We start from the raw sequence: 17057 nt of genomic DNA on the forward strand, positions 1-17057 counted from the left end.
AATTGTATGCAGTTGCATAGTACTGAATGGTAAATCTCACGTTGAAAAGTAATCATCCAGGACGAATCGGAGTTATCGGCACAGGGCCATGCTGCAGAGCCTCCTTTCTTGCTGATCGAGGCGTTAAATTTCAGCCACAAAAGAAATGCCCCGAAAACAATCACAAATATACTCCAGCTGACCATCAAATACCACCCAAGAGTCTTGTCCGCCAATGATCATCAAGCCACATGCATCCCATGGGCAGAAAGGAGAGGAAAGTCCCTAACAAACCACCAATCAAAGGCACGAGGCCACTAAAAATGGGTATAACTTTAGTAATTATGTATGCCACGATCGAGACTGGGAAGGTGGAGCATAGCCAGGTGATCCAGTGTATAGCAGAACTAAATGTGAGATGATTAGTATCGCGTAGAATTCGAACAAGAAAACACATCTTCTTGGATATGTACAGATCTTAGCGTCTTTGTATAGTAGTAGAATGTCAACCCAAAAAGGGTCATGAACGAAGTGGTACTGACATTCAGCATTACAGTACCAATACGAAACACCTATTAGGATATATAAATAAGGAACGCCAACGAGACCAAATGTATTGAAGCATAGCGTAAAAAGCCGAATGTCCTTAAGATCGACCATATCCATCCATGGATGAACAGATGAAACCTCAGTCTTCCGCCTATAATTCAAGACCTTTTCGTGGGATTTTCTTTCTTTGTATTTCGTGCATCTCAAAGAATTAGGCCAGTTTGAATGTTAGATACAAGGTCCGTAATACAGTAAACATAAATCGAGCGGGGACCCCAGAGAAGGCAAGTAGCTGTCAAGTATCCCTAACCTTGGCTTATTATCTACAGGCAACGAGCATATACCCGGCAGGCGAACTCGGTCAGGGTTAGTTTTTGTTGAATTTTTCTTTCTTATCCGGGTAAACTCTGCCAACGGAATGGTGAAAGAGTCCCTGTCCTCTCATATTCGAAATAGGTTTCAGAACACTCCCTATCAACAGGAAAGGATCGAATCTGTTTCCGGGTGAACTTTTCTAGGCTCAAAATGATAGATCATCATTTTATCCGTAATGACTGCTAATGCTACTAGTAGAAGAGTACTACAATGTGGCCAAACAAGCCACGAGTGAAGGTCGCATAACCACCCGCCAGCAGTGCTATTCTGAAATTGCTGATTAAAATACATCAAGGATTCACTCTTCTCTCTTGATCGTGAAAAGTAGTCTCCGAGAATTCACATCTTCCACAGCATTTCTGCAATTCTTTTTGATACCAACTTCATCTAAAGATCCTTCAACTTTCCACTTTGTACCTGTGACTGCACCAACCTTGTCCCACAGCTCGGCCAAGGTATTGGTATCATGTCTGAAACTTGTTGTTCCAGCCTTGATGGCTGGAACTTCAGCTGGCCTCACACTTCCACTCTGTCTTCCAACAATGACTCCTCCTTTCTTAACAAGTTTGGCAACGGACTTTGCTGCTTCGAACTGCTCCGGTAGCGGGAAAAGATGGAAAACGGCAGAGCAATGAATCACATCAACTCCTCTCGCGACAAGACCCGTCCAAGGCTCACCCTGCGACTCCCCCTTGAATATGTCAGCGACGAAAAACCTACTCTTCAGTGTATTCTGGTCGAGGAATAGATCGTATCCAAGATTCATCAGTTCGCCTTCAATATCAAGGCCAATCAACTGGGAAGAGGGAGCCCCGTCCAGAACAAGCTGACGGAGATCTTGACCAAAGCAACATCCCAAATCGAGGTATATTGCTGACGGATTAGACTTGAGTGTTTCAAGAATGGATTGGTATAGAGGGTGCGTCAAAAGGGTTAGGTTGAGAAAGCGATAGCTTCCAATACAGGGGTATGGATTAGAGGCGAATCCCTTGGCACGCTGACAATTTTTAGACTCGGTAATTCAATTCTGGGCTTTGTTCTACTTACAATCTCATTCACATGATCGACGACATCCAATGAGGGGATTTTCGAGTAGTCTTCAAGTAGGTGACGAATTTGAGGGTTGACTTCGTCAAGATCTGGTTCATACCATTTCTGCTGACGCTTAGTATTGCTCTCGTCGTTTTTAGCTGCCATAATCAATATTATGGAAGTTCTGAAGAAATATTCTATATTTCATCCAGGAAAGATGATGGCAAGTTTATAGTCCCAGGACCTACTACTAGTAGATAATGGAGAAGCTCCCAATTAGGAAATAAAGTGTGCCAAGATATATGATTACCGGTGAGGTGGGTATAAAGCCAAATAGAGCAACGGAAAATTGCGCAAATTACTACATCAACCACGTATTCGCATACTTTTGTTTTCTCCAACCAGATCACTCGCCTACCATGATGCTGCCTAAGTTCTTCCAGTACGTTCTGTCTCGTTCACAGTGATGACTTTAGGCTCAGCGTCCAGTTCCTCACCGTGTGGGGTATCGCCTGACCCTTGATAGCCCTGAGAGGCTGGCGGTGGAGATGGAGAATCAGCACTCAGGTTAGTAGGCGGCATACCCGGTGCACCGGGAGGCCCAGGAGGCGGATACCATTGAGGTTGACCTTGCGGTGGATATGCCATTTGGGGCGCAACTGAGACGGTAAGTCCTAGTACTTCCGCAGCAGGATCAGCCCTCTTGAAGAAATTCTTCAACCAAGAGCTAATTTTCTTGCCAGATGACATTTCCGCCCAACGAGCTGCGAGGAAAGCTTGCTGATCTGGAGTCTTGGGTGGGTATTTCTTGACCGTAAGGAGAAATAGACATGACAAGATCGGGAATAGAGCGGCAAATGCGTATGGGAAACCACGGCGGACCTTTCCACCAAGCATGGCTCGTCGATAGATGAACCAGCTCTCGACTATACCGATGATGAGGAATAAGCCGAACCAACCAAAAATTATAGCGAGGGCAAGAGCCCATGGGGTGATCCCCCAGGTATAGTGACACCCATCGTAGCAGCAATAACCACCCGAAAAGGCCGAAGTCCCAAAGTACCAAGTGAATTCTGAGCAGCCCGAGTAATAACCTGATCCTCCACCGCTGCGGTATCCGGAGTCTCCAGAGGATCCAGAGTCGGCATAATAGCTGTAGCAGGACGTGTAATAAGCGGGCTTCCATTTGGAACTCGCAGACGAAAGAATGCTCGCTGGAATATCCGTGGGATTCAAGAGGGCATTCACGTCTGTAATTGATCCAGTAACATAGCTAAAATGTTCCGTTGTTGTTTGTATCCACGTCGGTTCCACGAAGCCTTGAGCATCATATGGTATGTAAACGGGGATTGTCGTAGTTAATGATTGCTTAGTTGTATAACTGCATGATGATGGAGCGGTGTATGTAACGCTCACATAGTAATCGACGTAGTGATCGACCGTAATGGGAACAGCAGCTGTTGGCGCAATCAATAAATTGACAGCCGTGACTTCGCTACTGTAGTCTTCGATCTCTGTATAGGAGGTGATCACAGATGGGTTTGTGATTGTTGGAGAGACTTCAACCGTTCTGGTGCGTACATATGGATCCTCCGTGAGATAGGTCCCTGTATATCCTGGTCTCACCTCGGTCTCAACGACGGCGACATATTTGGTACCAAACCATGGCGATGCTTGTACTAGTGTTGGAATCAACGAAGCCCCGAGTAGAACAGCTCGAAATGGTTTCATGATGCCTTAGCTAACGATAGCCAGAGGATGAGAAACCGAAAAAGGCATTGGATCCCTCCAAAGCAGGGAGGCTTGCTGTTTAAAAAGCCATGACTGAGAAGAGAAAAAAGCCTCTTCTCTTGGCTCGACAGCACTCGCCTGACTATGCCCACTTGAGTGCTATCCAACGAGATCATATCCACAAACCCGGAGTGTTGATATTTGAACTAGTTGCAAAAGGAGATAGGGCTAATTGCTGGGACCCTGTAAATAGACTATTCGGAGCTTCTTCAGCATAATTGATTGGTCTTGCTTTACAGGCCTAGGATCGCTAATTTATAGGGCTCGTATTCCCAGCTTTTGGTTCTTGTTATTCGCCCGAGCGTGGGTGAATACGAACGAGCCAAGAGTCCCAAGAGCCGCTAGTCTCGTTATTCAAAAGGCCCGAGAGATATTGCCCTTGAAACACCATATTTGCTAGAAAATGGTCGAATTCATGATTTTCACGGACGACTCCAGATTTTGAGCTTCCACATAGGTATGACCGGTGTGATTTTCTGGCGTGACCTGGCATTTGCTGAAGGAATGGGGATATAAAAGACAGAGAGCGCAAGACGCGAAGTATATGGAGTTGAGGGGAAAAGCAGAAAGTAGCGAGGAAGCTATTTGAATTCGTGAATTGGTATCTATTATGGCAACCATCCTCCGGATCATGAAACACAAATAATATGTCGTAACTCTTCATGTAAGGCGTAAACAGAACCACCGTTACGGATATGTCAACAGAGACAGAAGGCAAAGGAAGAACATTTTGACCGTGACCGGTGGACATCTACTGCTCGTTTTTGAAGTTTGCTTGAGCGCGCGAGTTCTTGATAGTCTTTTTGATGACCTCTTCGACCTCATCCCAGTCGCCAGTGTCTACACGATCGATTTGGCAGCCGAAATGCTGTTGAATCTTGCGTAGCATGTCCCATTCTTCCCGGTTGGAAACGAAGGAGATAGCAACGCCAATGCGGCCGAAACGACCAGTACGTCCGATACGGTGCAGGTAGGTCTGATAATCGGGCTCACGAGATCCACGACCACGCTGCTCAAAGTGCTCTGGGATATCCTAATGCGGAAAGCAGTGGTTAGTTTTGTGTTTCAGAAAATGTATGATGGGCACGAGTGCAGAGAGCGGGGATGCGCACATAGTTGATGACGAGTGAGACGGTTGAAACATCAATTCCACGGGCAAGGACGTTAGTAGTGATGAGAACCTTGGCCTCGCCACTACGGAAAGCATCAATCACAGCGTCACGTTGGCTACCTTCGATACCACCAGTCAGGGATGCAATGGTGTGGCCCTCGGCAACCATGCGCTTTTCGATTTCGGCAGCGGCAGCACGAGTCTGGTCAAACGTTAGAGAGCTTCAATCAATGTACATAGGCATGAAGACAAACCTTGACGAAGATGATCGATGAGCCAACGGTAAGAAGACCATAAAGCTGGACTAAATTGTTATACTTCTCTTCCTCGCTGGAGCAGTCGAGGTAAAGTTGTTTGATACCCTCAACGGTCAGCTCCTCGTGCTGAAGCCTAATCTCGTTAGGGTCTTTGGCGAACTTCTTGGAGTATTCGCTGACGTGCTCGGGGAATGTAGCCGAGAATAGGACGATCTGGGCAGTTGGGCGAAGCGCACTTGAGGAACATTAGATACCGGCATATTAAGTGAGAGGGAGAGAAAAGGGGAACCTACGCCTTGACACGGATACACTGATCACCCATACCCTGGAGATCGAGCATGTTGTCGGCCTCATCTAGCACCAGGACGCGAATATCATTGGGGGCAAGAATGCGTCTCTTCATCATGTCCATGACAGTACCGGGTGTGCCAACAACAACAGAGCAAGCCATTTTGGCGGGACGGGTTGTAGAATCGGCGGGAACAGCGGTTCCAATGATGAGACCCTCGAGGAATTGGCCCATGACTTGAATGACTCCGACAATTTGACGAGCCAGCTCGCGGGTGGGAGCGAGAATGAGAGCTTGTGGCTTGATTTGCATTTCGGGAGAGAGGTCGAGACGACTCAAAACGTTAAGAACAAAAGCGGCGGTCTTTCCGGTACCAGATTGAGATTGACCAACGAGATTTTGGGCGGGATTGGCCATCAGCAGGGGCAGGGCGCGTTCTTGGACCTTGGAAGGTTTACGAAAGCCCATCTTGGACAGACCCTTGAGAATACGCTCATCACTGCGTCTGTCAGCCAAAGTGCCATTGATATACAGTCTCACAAGGAACACTCACAGTCCAAGTTGCTCGAAGGACTTGACCGAGAACAGAGGGTTGTTGGGGTCAGCTTGGAGATCGCTCAACTTGACCTCCACGGAGTAGTCTGGCTCATTGAGTTCGGAGCCATGAAGCGCAGTACCGGCACCATCATCCGTGCCTGTGGCAGCTATAGAAGACAAAGCAAGCATCCGTTATTAGCTAATCGTATCACTTGAAATATCTCGAAGTTCAGTTTGTCGGATTAAAGTCGATGGCGGGGAGCGGGGAGAAGAGAGGGGCTATAGACGCGAAAGCTGAGCAATTTGTCAAGAAGTCCGTACCAGTTTGAGCATCTGGGTTAGTGATGCGGTCGGCAAGCGAGCCAGTGTTCTCTGGGGTTTCCGAAGCCATTGCGAATGGAGGGATGTGCCGAGGAGACAGCAACAGCTGTGGTGTATCGTGGGGTTGTTGAATTTATTAAAACCAGCCCACCGAGTTCTCTTCGTGGTGGATGCTCAAGACAAGCAAAAAGGAAGCAATATCCCAGACTAGGTAATACTGCAGAGGCGAACTTAGAGTACAACAAAGAGAGTTTCAAGCAGTAAAGACGAAGGAGATATGGGAGCAACAAGAAGAAGAAGATAGCAGAAATGTTTCGCGATGATGCCGCCAAGAGAGAGTAGCCCAGGAGGGGAGGCGGTGGATGGTATTGTAACGATTAGCCGGACAATCCTTACAAATGTACGGTGGAATAGTGTAATTTAACTGTAATGTACTGTTACAGGCACCAAGCAGAAACCCCCCGCCTTTTCGACTTGCTGCGATCATCGCCTTTTCAGTCCGAATTGGCTTGCTTTTGCGACAAGCTCGTGGGGATTTCACATTTGTTCTCATTCTACAGGACTACTCAAGAAATTAGATTCAAACAATACTTGTCTGATCCAATCCGCCTGTTCGCAAGGCTTGAGCTCTATATCATTCCCCCTCCCGGCTCATGCGTGATTTGGCCACAACACTACATCAGCCATGGCGGCAGCAGACGTGGCTCCCCAGTTTGGGGCAGAGCTAAAGGTCGGTATTGACATTTTACTATGATGACATGGTATATGGCGGCCTCATTGACAAACTTCATTTGTGTAGGATAACTTTAAACCGGTCAACACTTGGGTAAGGCCGCATATCCCCAATTCCCCGCAAAAGGGCGAAGGCATCAATGTCATTGCGCGTGGGCGGAGCTAATGTACCTATGTCACACAGGTCTCCAACGGCATATCATGGCTGGAAGAAATTCAACAATTCTATCGGGAACGCAGTGCTATCGAAAAGGAATATTCGGCCAAATTAACCGCCCTATGCAAGAAGTACTACGATCGCAAATCGAAGAAGATCAGCCCACTCAGTGTCGGCGATACTCCTACTTTAACACCAGGCTCTCTCGAGAGTGCCTCCTTGACGACATGGACCCACCAATTGAATGCGGTCGAAGCCCATGCGACGGAACGCGACAAGTTTGCGACAGATCTGGTTGCACAGGTGGCGGAGCCGTTGAAACATGCGGCGACTCAGTACGAAGAGATCCGTAAATGCCATGTGGACTACCACGGCAAGCTGGAAAAGGAACGCGATTCTGCGTATGGAGATCTCAAGAAGGCTAAGGGTAAATATGATGGAGCTTGTCAAGAAGTCGAATCGCGACGTAAGAAGATGGAATCGGCTTTTGACCATGGCAAGGCCAAGGCGCAAACTGCATACCAACAGCAAATACTCGAAATGAACAATTATAAGGTGAGTCAAGCTCACCTTATAATAGTAATATTATTCGTGAAACAGACTAACGTATATCAGAATCTTTATCTCATTAGCATCAACGTGACGAATAAGCTCAAAGAGCGATTCTTCCACGAGTACGTCCCTGAAGTCTTGAATGTAAGTGAATGCCAACCATAGCCGTTCTATCTTGATGCTTACTCGCTCACCACGGTTACGTATAGGGCCTACAAGATCTCAACGAAATCCGAGTCAAACGGTTAAACGCAATTTGGATCCACGCCGGACAATTAGAAAAGTCGTCTCTCACAAATAGTGTGAACCATACTACCAACCTCCTCAACGAGATTCCTCGCAATGACCCTCGATTGGACTCCATGATGTTCCTCCAGCATAACGTGACTCAAAGTCAAGAGCCTGGAGATCTAGGCTTTGAGCCCAGTCCGGTCTGGCATGATGATGCTACTATTGTCACAGACGAGGCCGCAAAAGTCTTCCTGCGGAATGTATTGGGCAAGAGCAAGGCATCAGTCCGTGAGCTGCGGGTTGAGGCCGATAAGAAGAAGCGTGAAGTAGAAACTGGCCAAAGAACCCGGCAGAACATTCAACAGGGCAAGGACAATCGCAACGAGGTTGATATTGTACGATCTATCTTCTACCTGCAAGAAACCTTGCATGAGGTAGAGCGTAAATGGTTGACAGCCGAGGTGGAAACATCTACTATCATATCTGTTGCGGGCGACATATCTATGGGGGCCAAGAACCATAACTTTAGATCTCAAACATTCAAAATTCCGACCAATTGTGATCTTTGTGGAGAGCGAATTTGGGGTCTCTCTGCGAAGGGGTTCGACTGTCGGGATTGTGGGTACACTTGTCACAGCAAGTGTCAAATGAAAGTGCCAGCAGAATGCCCTGGGGAACAATCCAAAGAAGACAAGAAGAAACTCAAGACTGAACGTCAGGAACAAGCTGGATCTGTTCCAGCTATCGATTTGGATTCACCCGCCACTTCAGCAGCTGCTCCTTCTCTCACCCGACAAAACACTATGAATTCTTTGAGTTCAGGATATGCTGCCAGCACAGCGCGCTCGGTATCGACCTCAAATGTGGCTGCCCAGCCCACCCCCGAAAGCCCTGCTGAAGCAGCTCCCGAGCCGGCTACAGCTACCAAACCTGCCGCAGCGAGGAGGAACCGGGTATTGGCCCCTCCTCCCTCGGCTTATACTACGGCGCCTCCTCCGGTCAACACACCGGCCCCTTCCAAGTCCAACGATCCCAGAGGTAAGATGCTCTACGCCTATCAGGCAACTGGCGATGACGAGGTGACTGTCCAAGACGGCGATGATGTGTCAATCATAGACCCTGATGGTAAGTGAAATCTTCCCCTTTAATTGAAGTATTTCGTAATCTAACCAAATAATCAGATGGATCCGGCTGGATGCGCGTCCGTGTCGGCTCTCAGGAGGGTCTTGTTCCAGCCTCATATGTTGAAGCAGCGCCTACACCCTCGCCCGTACCATCTGCTAGCCCCGGAATCCCTGAACGACCCGGGTCGACATACTCCAATTCGTCAGCCTCCCTAGCGGGTAGCATCGCAAATAAGCGCGTTGGGCCCGCAGTAGCGCCCCGCCGAGGTGCTAAGAAGCTACAATATGTAGAAGCACTGTATGACTATGAAGCGCGGAGTGACATGGAGTGGACCATGGCCGAGGGCGATCGCTTTGTTCTCATCACTCGGAACGGTGGGGATGGGTGGGCCGATGTCGAGCGTGGTGGAGTTACAAAGAGTGTCCCTGCGAACTACATCCAAGAGGTGTAGACTCGGCAAATGTATATACTTTTACCAAACGTACCATGTACAGGGAGCGTCGTGAGCCGGTAGGCGTGGATTTTGCTGTTCTTGGGATCTTTGTGCCTGTTCGTTTTGCGTTGTTATTTTCACCCTCCAGTATGATCTGCATCAGCACGGAGCGGAGCGGAGCGTTTGGGCTTGCATTATGGCTACATTTGTGAATTAAATACTACTAGCATGTCGAAGCAATTCAACGTACACTAGTCCTAGCAGCATCATCGGATTACCCTGCGTTCAGTTTCGTCTTGTTGACATCCACCCAAAGGCTTTCTCAATTCGATATGATTACTTGAAGCCATGCCTCAAAGAGAAGATGTCAATGAGGCCTAGCATTGGAGCCTACTTGTAATGAAACTACTAGCATCATATGAGATTCATTTATCATCAGTCATTGTTATTGCGTCACAGGTGGAAGTGTAACAGGAGGAAACCCTGTATCTAAATGTTCGAAGCCTGTCTCAGGCGACCACATGTATCTCGACCAATCTTCCACATGAAAGACCTCATCAGGAAACCCCTCAGTCAGGTCAACATCCATATTTTCCAGATATCCCAAAGAATCATTCAATGTCAGCGAAGGATCCATGGGGATATCAAACGGATTGCCACCTTCCAGAGGACTTATCATCGGTATAGTTTGTGCCATTTCGGATCCTGATATCGTCGAAGGAAGAAGACTGTACATAGGATCAAAAGTATGCTCAACTAACAACGGGTCAAGAGTCAGATTCTCTGGCGCAGAGCGAAGGAATGGCTGTGACGAGGCACTGCTGGTCTGCGCAGCCGATGAAGTCCTCGACATGGCTTTCGTTGTCGTGGACCGCGTCCGACTACTCGATTCCGTGCCCGACCCTTCTGACCCAGACCAGTCTGCCGTTAAGGCCGAATCACGACGGGAAGATGAATCAGGGTATATCGGAGTATGGGACTCTGACACCGAAGCTGATGCACTTGTCGAGCCAGAGCGGGAAACGCGCGTCGAGGATGACAGTGTCTCGACGCTATGCTGCGAGGTAGCAGAAGCGCGTTTATCGCTTTTACTGCTAGTGCTAGGTCGGGTGCGATGGGAAGAAAACCGTGAGGGTTATGGTGTCGAGGATAAAGTCTGGCATGCGCTGCTTTCTATAGATTTGAAAAGAAGCATCAGCACCTTGCCGATCGCGCATCTCGATTGACCTCGTTGCTTGCCCGGTATACCCGAACTGAAGAGGGTGTCGAGATGTGATTTATATTCATGGTTTCCTTTTCTGCCCCGGTTATGTTTGAGGGGTAGTAAGGGTTGTTGTGTTTGCGTTACTTTTGTGGGAGTCTTAAGCTCTGCTTCACGCTTTGCGCGCGCGTGCTCGCTTGGTGCGGTGCACGGTGTTGATTGACAGACAGTGCAGGTAGCAAATGGCCGCCCCTTGCGTTTGATGCGAATCAACGGTCGATCTGAGCAAGCACTGATGTTAGATCAATCTGTATACCCATAGTTCGCGGGCGTGTTTTCGGCTTCACGTTTTACGGCGGGGGGGTTGGGAGAGAAACAGGATAGTGTGTAGTATTTTTTTGAACCTACCATGATGTTTGCAGCTGGTCACACGGTGTCCCCGTATGCAAGCTTCACAAGCCCACTTTTGACCGTCGATAAGCATCCCTCGATGAGATGAAATTGAAGCAACGATGCGAAGGGCCGCCGAGCTTTTATATCCGGACTGCCCCCGTCGATCGTGTAGATCCACCCAGCTTGAGTCCGATGGGAAATTTTTTTCTCTTTTTTTTACTAGAGAATTACTAAATTCGGAACTGGTAATGAATGAAATTTTCTTTTTTACCTCGACGTAAGACTGAGGGGTCGTGGGAGCTGGTGGGAGCTATGACATACACCGATCTGTACAGTTGGAATAGTTTGTTAGGGCAAGGAAACCCCATCCTCTTTCGCACTCACAGCTTACAGCCACAGGATCACCTGGGTGGGACCAAGTCCATGCACTCGGAGGGTACTGTACTGTACCTAGAGGGATTTTCATGAAATTTCATTCCTTTCCCTTTTTCTGCTTTTTTGTCTTGCTCGACCATGGGAGCTTTGACCAGCGAAAATTTGTGGCTAGCGCATTTGAGTCGTTCATTACCCGCAGGACGTGGGTCCCAATATCAAGCACGGAGCAACTGCTGTCCAATTTCACAAGCAAAAAGTGTAAAGTGTGGCTCGTTCTTAAGAGATGAGTCTGATGGAAATCTTTCTACCTGAGAGACCTTGTTTCAAATCTAGATTGAACATGATGCACAATTCAGAATGCTACGGAAGATATACTGTCTTCTACCAACTTTGCTTTGTAAATGCAACTTGAATAGACCTGTGAACAGTAAAAAACAGCACAACTATGAGGCATTTTCCTCCAACCTGTCGGCTGGAACATTTTTGCAAGGCCAGATTCGACCAAACTACGGAGAACCGACTAGGAAAATGACACGACCGGATATTCACCCTACCGTATCTTTCCCACGGGATGAAACCCCTCTGATACTCCCCCGGGCTACCAGATCGGTGATAGATCTGTCTGTCGAATATCCCTCATCCCAATCGGTGCACCACAACGACTTCACATCCGCGTACCGAGGAGCCTTAGAATTAGCCGTCATTTGATACCGACCGCTCGTCCATCGCAACCCCATTTCATTCTATTTGGCAATCCATAAGAAAGGCGCACGGTGGCTCATGATATCACGCAGCTGAAGGGCCAAGATAGTGAAAGCCCCATTAAATTCAGAATTAATTCCAACTGGAGGTGGCTGTGCCGTTGCGCTCGTGTAAGTGGCGTCGTACTGCAGCCAAATTTCTCGGCAAAGCGTAGTAGCCTAGAGATTCCCGAGGACTTGTTTCACAAGCAAATCTCGTGCTGTACATAGTATGTCATTTTTTGATGTCTCAAGTCTAAGAGTCTGTACCTGTGGTCGAAGGTGATTGATTTCCGTCCGTCCATTCGTGTGCGTCCCAGGTATGTCAGTTTCAGGCTTTTGTAAAAAATGCTGCCTGGTTTTCACAAAAAAAGAAAAAATGAAGCAAAATTAAGGAATATTAAGCTCCAAAACAATCCAATCATGGTTTTGAAATTACTCTCCAAGTGCGTTGTCCCACTAGACCTTGTACTGGGTCCGAAGATGTGATTCTCCACCGTACTGCGCCATTTTCAAACATAACGAGGTCCCTGAGGCATTTTTATTTTCCAGTCACTCCTCAATAATTTGACTATCTTCCTCCAAGCGAGATTATATTGTCATTGTCGTACCCGCACAGGCAATCCCGAATGGATGTATCTGGTCAACTGCCGCGATGACTATGTGTTGTCACGATCCTGGCTTGCGTGTGATCTGGGAGAGGGAATCAGGAATGTGAATTTCTGTCTGGAATTCCGGTCAAAACATTTCGGCAAGGGTTGCATCTCGAATTTTCGCGGAGGGGAAATGATTCCGTCTTCTTTCTCTTTGCTAATATGCTGACATGTACATTCTTTCATCTTTGTCGCTAAAGGCAGTCTGTTAGTGCGAGATACTAATCGTCCATGAAGGATATGAACTCACTCAAACAGCTTTCGACCCAATCCATTCTCAGTGTTAAGTAGTATTCCTGGCCAGTGGTATTTCGCGTGAGAATGGTACGAAGGGAGAAACCTCCACCGTAGCAAGACTTCAGAAACCTTCGATCGTACGTAATAATATCGACAATGATCGAAATTGTTGTTGAGAATCTAGTACTGGTGATAGTACTAACCTCGGGATAATTTCGAGGACGAGGTGGTAGACCGCGCAAAAATTCCCGGCTCTTGAAGTATCTCCGAAAACTAAAAGGCCCAGAATAAAAGGTGTTCAGGAGCTCTTTATAAATTTCTATTTCTCAAAAAAGCGTCAATTCTTATCTTGTCTCATCCCTGTTACCTTATAAGTCCAGCAGTATCAGGATTCGTTCTTACTCGCAGGAAAATATTGCTCAGTCTTGTACTACCGCAACTGATCATCCACCAGCAATTGTATGGTTTTGGATATTCCCGCTTGAAATGTTCAAATAAATATAACCGCACTCGTCAGGATATCCTCCAAAAGCAGTTCGGCAGTTCAGGTGGAATTCTATTGATTTCTGTCCTTGAATACTCAACAACCTTGTTGAGTATTAGAATTTATGACAGGACGCTTTCGAAATTTGTAAGTCGATACAGTCTATGGTTAGTATTTTCCTTTTTTGCGCTCAGAAGGGAACTTTTAAATTATATGCGCACGAATTAAAAATGATCCAATGCAGTTCGTTTGTGAAAGTTTCATCCAGTGTCACCCAGTGCTCCTGCAATGTTTATTTTTCCTTTCCGAGACAGAGATACATGATTTGGAGCCCGGTCTACGATGTTTCGCGTAGCAATTTATCTCACCTAGTGTCCCCCAAGCCCCAATATCCACGTGAATGCAGACTATCTGGACGTCATACAAAAGCTGCATGAGCTCCGCGTTCGTCGAGGGGCTGGCACGCAGTCGATGAAAGAGTTGGTGCATATAGGAAAGTGAATTAAGACCATTTCGCTGTAGGTATGAGATTCTTGAACTTATCATTGTGTCTAAGATGGATATACTCACGCATGGTATTGACCTCGCAATGGTTTCCATATTTTTTATATCCAGATAGAATCTTGACATGGCCTGACTCTGTGCGAGGAAGGCCGCTAGCAGGACCAGCAGATATGTTGAGTTCATAGTAGGAAGCGCTTGGCTTAGTATTCTGACACATGTATTGTGCTATTTCGGATGCTAGGTCTCATCTACTACCAGTAACTAGTAATTCTTTATGAGACAGCATCTTGAATGAAAAGGTTCCCTCTAACTCAGGTATTTTTATCTCTATCTTGGCTGCAAGCACATCAATATACGCGAAAGTCCGAGCACATATTTCATCACTTGGCTATGATATCATCAAGTCATTTTATGGGAGAGCAATGATATTCCATTACATCTCATGGAGAACGTGGCTCGGTATATGGTAACTTTTTGATGTGACACAGCGTATATTCAGCTTCCCACGAGTTGTAAAGTGGTGTGAAGGACCCACACAGCCCTATGCAGAGCCGAGTTGAAGTTTACTATTTCAAGATACCATGCTACAAAGTTCATGATGTATTTTGAGCTACTGATATTCAGCAGAAGGGTGTTTCTTTGATAACTGATCTTTGACATTCAAAATTGTGAATGAGGTGGAACACATCCTGGATTCCACACAATTTGGATGATGCATCCATCCTGGAAAATGATTTGAATTCAGATAAATTTTAGCCAGAGCGGTGGATATACTACAGCCTTATAACGGTCACAGTGAAAGGGCATGATATCCAAAATTGAAGTTTATCATGTGAAAGCGCCCTTTTCGCATGTTTTCTAGGCCTTATCAGGTGCGACAAGAGCTTTGAGAACTGGCTTCATGGCGAAGGCATACCACAGATGGAAAGCCTCGACATGATGCCAAAAGTTACTGTCATAGTGGCCAATGATGTGTAATTCCAGCCAGAACTGGGCTAGTATAGTGCATCAGGACTTGCATGAGGTGATACTATCACCAACTGGTACCCTCCATAATCACGTAGACCGACATTTCCTTTCCAGTTCCCAACCGTCCAACCATCCAAATCAGTTCCGTTAACCTGCGACAAACCAGACTTCGGACTTATTTCATAGTGACTGGAGAGTGTAGCCATTGTTTGTTAGAGTCGAGAAGTTCCTCTTGAAGCTGCCATTCTTTGGTAATCATGACTTCTCGATCCTTTGACCTGGGTGTGATACTAGCGGGAAATGGCTCTGGCATACACACGAAGCCCTGAGTAAGACGATCGGCATCTGGAATAATTTCCCTCCCCAAAGAATCCTTGGCAGGCCTAATATCGAAACCCCAAAGTATACCCGACATTCCAAGGAAAAGACTCCTTTCCGCGACATGGATCCCCGGGCAGATACGACGCCCTGCCCCGAAGGTGAACGCATCTCTTGAAGAAGGGTTAGGGTTTGCTGCGGCATCTCCAAAGCTCTGAAAGTCATCTTTGTAGCGATCGGGGTTGAAGGTGCGAGGGTTTGGATGTCGATTTGGATCCATGCCAATCGCCCAGACGTTGTTCAGAACACCCGCTCCCTTTGGAATGAAATAACCCTTATATTCGTCATCTTCGGTAACTGCGTGAGGGACTGCTCCGAGTATAGTAGTTGGCATCCATCGTAGAGTCTCTTTCATGCATCCACGGATGTATTGTAGGTTCTCAAGGTCATCCATGACAGGCATGCGATCTGGACCAACAACGCGGTCTATTTCTTCCTGAGCTCGGCGTTGAACATCGGGGAATAATAGCATTGCCTGGACAAAGGCATACAGCGTGCTTGAAGTGGTATCGGATCCCGCCTCCAAAAGGGTCCCTGATATATAAGCGGCTTGATCATCGCTGAATTGTTCCTTTTGTTGCACTTTATACATCCCCTCGCTGAAACAGGGATTAATACTTGCCTCTTTGGTCTCGGCCTTTGCTTTCATCCAATGACTGAGATATAATGCCTTTTCATTTCGATGAAGCTCCTTTGCCTTTCTTCGTGCTGGGAGAAGAAAATCCGGAAAGTTCCGTAGAAACGGAAAGAAATCAATGATAGCGGCGGTGCCTGTTTGGTTAATTTCTGCAAACTCGGAGAAGCCATCGAAAAGTTGCATCATCTTGGGATCTTCATATGTTGGACTCCGCCATCCAAAGACCATTGTAGTAGTAAGTGCGTTCGAATATCTAGATCTCAAAGCCGATCCGATCAGTAAATTGACTTCAATCTCATTTTGGGATAGCTCCCAGGTATTCGTACCGTCGTATATGATTCAAGAATTCCTTTGGTTCCTTCAAGAACTGAAACAGCATCTGACGGTTCTCCAAGACTTGGTAAGGGAGGTATTGCTTCGACGTGGTAATATTCAATAAAGAATGGACCATCTTGCGGAACTGCTTTACATGAGAAGCTGCACTTGATAATTGGAATAAATTTAGATTTTTACCCCGCGCCATTTAGGGCCATATCCCTATTCACATATTAGCTTGTTTAGTGAATCTTCCGAAGGCAGAAGTGGCTCCTTACCATCATCAACAATCTGAGGTTCCCGCTGCAAAGCTCTTGGCCAATATACATCTCCTGTCGATCAGAGTATATCCCACTCTTCTTGTCTAGCAAATCCTTGACAGCCTCGTCACTCGATAACACAATGAGGCATTTAGTACCAAGCATCAGGCTGTATACTGGTCCATATTCCCGGGCCCACTTTTCGAATTGTAGATGTGCGTTTCTTTTAGGCATCTAGTGAAATATTCTGATGAGAAAATTTTGTAATTTGTCTTTGGTTGATATTGCATGACAAACCTGATGAATATTGCCCAACAAGGGCAAGGTGGGAGGTCCTGGTGGGTAGTTCTTAGGCCGACGGCCGATAGAAAGAAGGCGCGATAGGATAAACAGAGCGATACATGCTGCTAGTATAATCGTGACGGGCAACATAATGATCT

At 46.8% G+C, this 17057-nt stretch overlaps 6 protein-coding genes across 6 annotated transcripts; 1 reads left to right on the forward strand and 5 right to left on the reverse strand.

Annotated features, from left to right (window-relative positions):
• Positions 1 to 1201: 1201 nt before the first annotated feature.
• On the reverse strand, positions 1202 to 2100 carry N7469_004885 (class I SAM-dependent methyltransferase; the record flags this gene model as incomplete). Its single annotated transcript, XM_056643805.1, has 2 exons — positions 1202 to 1900; positions 1951 to 2100. The coding sequence occupies 2 exons, from the start codon at positions 2098 to 2100 to the stop codon at positions 1202 to 1204; spliced, it is 849 nt and encodes a 282-aa protein (XP_056503217.1).
• A 264-nt stretch (positions 2101 to 2364) lies between these two features.
• On the reverse strand, positions 2365 to 3666 carry N7469_004886 (uncharacterized protein; the record flags this gene model as incomplete). Its single annotated transcript, XM_056643806.1, has 1 exon — positions 2365 to 3666. The coding sequence occupies one exon, from the start codon at positions 3664 to 3666 to the stop codon at positions 2365 to 2367; it is 1302 nt and encodes a 433-aa protein (XP_056503218.1).
• Positions 3667 to 4477: 811 nt separating this feature from the next.
• On the reverse strand, positions 4478 to 6311 carry dbp5 (ATP-dependent RNA helicase DBP5; the record flags this gene model as incomplete). Its single annotated transcript, XM_056643807.1, has 6 exons — positions 4478 to 4759; positions 4839 to 5039; positions 5092 to 5329; positions 5388 to 5882; positions 5937 to 6087; positions 6242 to 6311. The coding sequence occupies 6 exons, from the start codon at positions 6309 to 6311 to the stop codon at positions 4478 to 4480; spliced, it is 1437 nt and encodes a 478-aa protein (XP_056503219.1).
• Positions 6312 to 6926: 615 nt separating this feature from the next.
• On the forward strand, positions 6927 to 9489 carry N7469_004888 (putative actin polymerization protein Bzz1; the record flags this gene model as incomplete). The annotated part of the gene is made up of 6 exons (XM_056643808.1): positions 6927 to 6971; positions 7041 to 7067; positions 7158 to 7685; positions 7746 to 7826; positions 7892 to 9038; positions 9095 to 9489. 6 exons carry the CDS (start codon positions 6927 to 6929, stop codon positions 9487 to 9489), a joined length of 2223 nt encoding a protein of 740 aa, XP_056503220.1.
• Positions 9490 to 9916: 427 nt separating this feature from the next.
• On the reverse strand, positions 9917 to 10324 carry N7469_004889 (uncharacterized protein; the record flags this gene model as incomplete). The annotated part of the gene is made up of 1 exon (XM_056643809.1): positions 9917 to 10324. The coding sequence occupies one exon, from the start codon at positions 10322 to 10324 to the stop codon at positions 9917 to 9919; it is 408 nt and encodes a 135-aa protein (XP_056503221.1).
• Positions 10325 to 15202: 4878 nt separating this feature from the next.
• N7469_004890 (cytochrome P450) lies at positions 15203 to 17049 on the reverse strand (the record flags this gene model as incomplete). Its single annotated transcript, XM_056643810.1, has 5 exons — positions 15203 to 16295; positions 16369 to 16502; positions 16556 to 16579; positions 16636 to 16851; positions 16915 to 17049. 5 exons carry the CDS (start codon positions 17047 to 17049, stop codon positions 15203 to 15205), a joined length of 1602 nt encoding a protein of 533 aa, XP_056503222.1.
• Positions 17050 to 17057: the final 8 nt, after the last annotated feature.

This window comes from Penicillium citrinum, assembly GCF_028827155.1.
Source record: "Penicillium citrinum strain IBT 23319 chromosome Unknown utg000003l:1.0-4596430.0:1.0-4598250.0, whole genome shotgun sequence".
Lineage (NCBI taxonomy): Eukaryota > Fungi > Ascomycota > Eurotiomycetes > Eurotiales > Aspergillaceae > Penicillium > Penicillium citrinum.